Raw genomic sequence first — 4,691 nt, 5'->3', positions numbered from 1 at the left:
AAAAAATAACATTTGTTTAATTTTCATTACTTAAAAGATAGATTAAATGAATGTTTTATGCCTTAAAACAAAATGTAAATATACAATAACAGAATTTCTGAGCAAAAAATCATAAGGCTATTGTAAGAATAAATTAAACTTGTTTTATGCTTTCAAATAATTAGACATGCTAAAACAGAATTTGGTTACAATAAAACATAAGGTTGGAAAAATAAAACATTTCATAGGGCCCTAAACATGTAATATTTGTTAAACTTTTAATAAATTGATGTTAAATTGTTTAAGTTTCATGATTTTAATTAATTTGACATGCTTTTTGATTAATAAAATGTAATTTAACCATTAAAAAGGAGTCCAGAAAAAAAAACGGAGCCCCCCCCAAAGCCGTAAACCTAGGGGAAACACTGCACTTAAATGCAGAAAAAGTCAGATTTTCACGATATGTCCCCTTTAAGATGCATTTACTTGAGATATAAAGTCTTGTTTTCTAAGAAGCTGATCAGAAATTAAGTTAGTTAAGAACAAATATCCGCCAATGGGCTTTAGAAGAATCAACGTAATTCAAACTCATTTTGTTCAGTTTTTCCAAGACATTTAAAATTTTCAGTAAACCTATCTTGATTTAATGTTTTGACGTTCAGATATTTGCACTGGAAAACAAAAACACTGAGGAAGATATTCATGCTTTGCAGTGCATTCAACATTTAATGACTTCTGATTTAAGGCCTTGATTTGTGGAAGAGTGAATTAAGACTTTAAGACCTGCAGAGATGAACAAAGACGTAACCCAAGCTCACCGTTCTTCATCAGCGTCCTGACTTGCTCACCCAGAGGCAGCGTGCGGAGCTGGGCCATTGAGAGCACGTTACTGGGACCCATGGGCTTGATGCTAGAGGACGAGATGGCATAAAATGGGGAACATGGGGAAAATACCACCACCTGTATGTTCTTCTACTTACACTTTCTCTTCAGCCAGTGGAGGCATAAGCATGGCCAGATATTCACTGAGGAGAGAACAAACACATCAGGTGAACACACAGGTATTTGACAGACGGATGCTCCAGTGCTCGAGGGTAAATGCCAGCAGACACTAACCGCGGTGTTTTCACCAGCTCTGTGTTCTCTGTGGCATCCATGGCCTGACAGTAAAGATACTGGCGCTCGTGCTCAGAACGTCCGTCCTAAAGATAGAATCACAATAAATGAGAATGCATAAGGAATATAATATATATTGAATGATTTCCCAACTTTTTTGTCAGCTAAAACATATTAGATGAGATTTTTAAGTTAATATTACAATAATTTAACATTTAACACATTTGCAGTTCCACATTTAATTCGATGCGTTTGCAGTTCTTTGATGTCGGTTAACGTTCGCATGACATGCAAGTGAACAATTAATTTTATTTTGATTGAATGATTTTTAAAAAATCTTGAGCAAAAATTCTATAGTTCTGCGATTACATTGAGATTTGAACTGTGATGAGATTAAAATTTCACATTCGTGTTCCAAAACGTTCCCTTTTTTAAAAATCCAGACAGTTTATTATAATTTATTATTATTATTATTATTATTAATATTAATCATATAATAATAACATTATTATTAGGTTTAACTGTAATTTAAGACAGAAATACACTGAAAATTAAGACAGAAATACATTACTAATGACAAATAAAAAAAAAAAATTATAATAATTAGATGAGATTTTAAAGTTAATATTGCAATAATTTAACATTTAAATTGAACACATTTCCAGTTCCATGTTTAATTTGATGCGTTTGCAGTTCTTTGATGTCGGTTAACATTCACATGACATGCAAGTAAACAATTTATTTTATTTTAATTTTTTTTAAATGATTTTTAAATAGGGCTGAGAAACTTGAGCAAAAATTCTATAGTTCTGCGATTACACTGTGATGAGAAAAAATTCACTTTCGTGTTCCAAATGTTCACTTTTTTTTTAAATCCGGTCATAATTATTGTTATTATTATTATTATTAGAATTAGGGTTGCAAAGGGGTGGAAAATTTCCGGAAACTTTCCAAAAATCCCTGGAATATTCCAAAAAAATCCTGGAATGTTTCCGAAATTTACTGGAAATTTTCCACCTTTTTGCAACCCTAATTATAATCATATAATAATAACTATTATTATTAGGTTTAACTGTAATTTAAGACAGAAATACACTGGAAATTAACACAGAAATACATTACCATTGACAAATTAAGACTATAATTAAATTAAATTAAATTAAATAGATTTGATATGATCAAATATTGAAAACCAAACATTACTTGGAAGTCCCAGAGATTTTATGCTAATATTTCAATAATGAGATAAACATTTCACTTCCTTGTTCCAAACATTCACAGTTTAAAAAAATAAATAAATACAGAAATACATTACTGTTATAAATTACAATTGTACTGTAAAATAAAATAAAATATTTCATAATATAATACAATTTTTACTTTGCACTAGGGCTGGGCGATATGGCCTAAAAAAATTATCACGATAATTTTTTTTTTCATATCAGTCGATATCGATAATTATCACAATAAATGTCAAATCTTTATTTCTTTCAAGTTTAAAGCCAGATTTTTGCTCCTAAGTGAAAGCTGTAGAAACCAGACCGTTAATTTTCCTTAACAAAATAAATATCTAAATAGAAAAATTAATTTCTTAGTTTCAGCACGTTCTAATGAGTGATACTGTTTCAAATCAAGAAGCAGGCTTGGGTTGCCTGATAATATTAATAATAATAATATCACTTTTTGTCTCTTAGAAATGCACATTTGATAGTAGCTTGAGATAGGATGCAGAGGTACATTTTTGTTCATAATCAAAATCAGTAACATCTGTAAAAAATTGTAGCAACCTCAGTTTTATATGGTTACATTTATTCTGACCAAGTATTTATTTATTTTTTAAATTAAGCATTGGTCTCCCATAGTAGCATACATTTAAATCATGATAAACACAGTTAAAACCACACATATAGCACCTCAATACCATGGTAAAAATATAACTATATGGTTATACAGCCCTACTTTGCACTACAAGTTATAATACTAAAATCAACGTCTTGCATTCTTCACTTTTAAAGGTTGAGACGGCATGTTTACTGATTTCAAGATCAAAGCCAAAGTCTTTGTAAGTGTAACAAATGTATAAAAATGATACAAATGTCATGTGTTTGTTTGATCTGATTTACAGTGTCAGTGAAGCGTGCTGCAGCGGGTCACATGATCACACGCACCTTTATACCGTGGTAATGCAGGTGAACCCAGGGCTCTTCAGCCTGTTTCTTCTGCAGGAACTCATAGGACTGGATGCGGCGCTGACGGGCCTGTTCGGACTCGGGCCGGGAAAACCTCACCTGGTTAAAGGACAAGTCAACAATAAGAGCGATGAGCAGGACCAGGCATTTTATTCTCTACTTGCCAAAAACAAAGAAAACAACTGCATGAAGTCTTACAGTGATCTGTTTAACATCTTCTTCTGCTTCGTCCTGAGAAGAGTCTCCAGCTGCAAACCCACGCACTCGTTAGTCGTTGACAACAATTATGACAAAGCACTTGGCAATGACATTTTATCAAAGATGAAACATCTATATATATATATATATGTATTTGACCTTGACATACAAAAATGCATTTAAATTTCTTTTGAAAATAACAATGTGTATGCTCAAATATGTACGTACTTTTTAATTTCTCAGTCATTTTTAGTTATTAAATTAAAACCTTTCTGGAAAATTGTTACATTTTTTCAAAATCATATACTTTTCATTTTACACGTATGCAATAACGTGCGTCTAATATCTCTACATCCCCTTGTAAAATTAAATTGTTAATATATGTTGATTTTGTTTTAATAGATTTTATTACTTTGTTATTCTTGTTTACTTGTTTATTATTTTATTGTATGTGCAGAGAGTTTAAAAAAAAGCATTTCACTGCACACTGTACTATGCATAATTGTGTGTGTGACAAATAAAATCTGTATTTGAATTTAAAAAGCAAAATGAATATGTTTTCTAAGAACTCGGCATAAGTTCATCATAGACACTCTTATTAATATTTGTGATAATTTGATTTTAAAAAGAAAAATAAGTGCAATCTTCATTTGCCCTATAAGAGCAAATTTAGAAGAAAAAAACCCCCACAAGTGACCCCAAAACCCCCCGTACCTTCGTTGGCTGCCTCTCGTTCTCTATGTTTAGTATCAGCTTTATCCAGGTAGCTGAAGCTGGGTCTCATCTGGAGGATTCCCTGCAGTGGAGTGAGATGAAGCTCTCCTGCCACCAAAACATCACAGCACAGCACATTAGGGCGATATGGGCAAAAATTCATATCTCGGTATTTTTTGGCCGATTTGCGATATTCAGTATATATCTCTGTATTTTCGTTTTTGTATTTAAAAAATCTGTATTTAATATATATATATATATTTCACTTCCCACCCAATGTTGTCCAACAAAACAATACATATTAAAGGCTATGAAAACAAATAAAGTGAATGTAACCATGTAAGCCTTTATATCATGTGCAAAAAAGGGTTAAAATCACATTTCATTCTAACATTGTAACATTGCAATCTAAAAACAAAAATAAGGCTTTTACAGCGGAAGTTAAATTCACTAAACTAAAAATGAAAATAAATGAGAACAAAAGCACAGAGTTGT

General features: G+C 31.5%; 1 protein-coding gene across 1 annotated transcript in view; it reads right to left on the bottom strand.

The window, feature by feature from the left end:
• The window catches only part of LOC107742593 (DNA-directed RNA polymerase III subunit RPC5-like), a 19,092-nt gene that overhangs the window by 11,454 nt on the left and 2,947 nt on the right, over positions 1 to 4,691 (bottom strand). The window contains exons 7-12 of the mRNA XM_016555636.1: positions 4,197 to 4,304; positions 3,483 to 3,532; positions 3,264 to 3,383; positions 1,096 to 1,181; positions 960 to 1,004; positions 798 to 889 (exon numbers count right to left, since the gene is read on the bottom strand). Coding sequence (XP_016411122.1) covers positions 798 to 889; positions 960 to 1,004; positions 1,096 to 1,181; positions 3,264 to 3,383; positions 3,483 to 3,532; positions 4,197 to 4,304 — 501 coding nt within the window. The remainder of the gene's footprint in view (positions 1 to 797; positions 890 to 959; positions 1,005 to 1,095; positions 1,182 to 3,263; positions 3,384 to 3,482; positions 3,533 to 4,196; positions 4,305 to 4,691) is intronic.

This window comes from Sinocyclocheilus rhinocerous, unplaced genomic scaffold (genome assembly GCF_001515625.1).
Source record: "Sinocyclocheilus rhinocerous isolate Xijiao unplaced genomic scaffold, SAMN03320098_v1.1 scaffold706, whole genome shotgun sequence".
Lineage (NCBI taxonomy): Eukaryota > Metazoa > Chordata > Actinopteri > Cypriniformes > Cyprinidae > Sinocyclocheilus > Sinocyclocheilus rhinocerous.
Note: the sequence above shows the minus strand (reverse complement) of the source record. Positions and strands in the feature narration are given on the sequence as shown.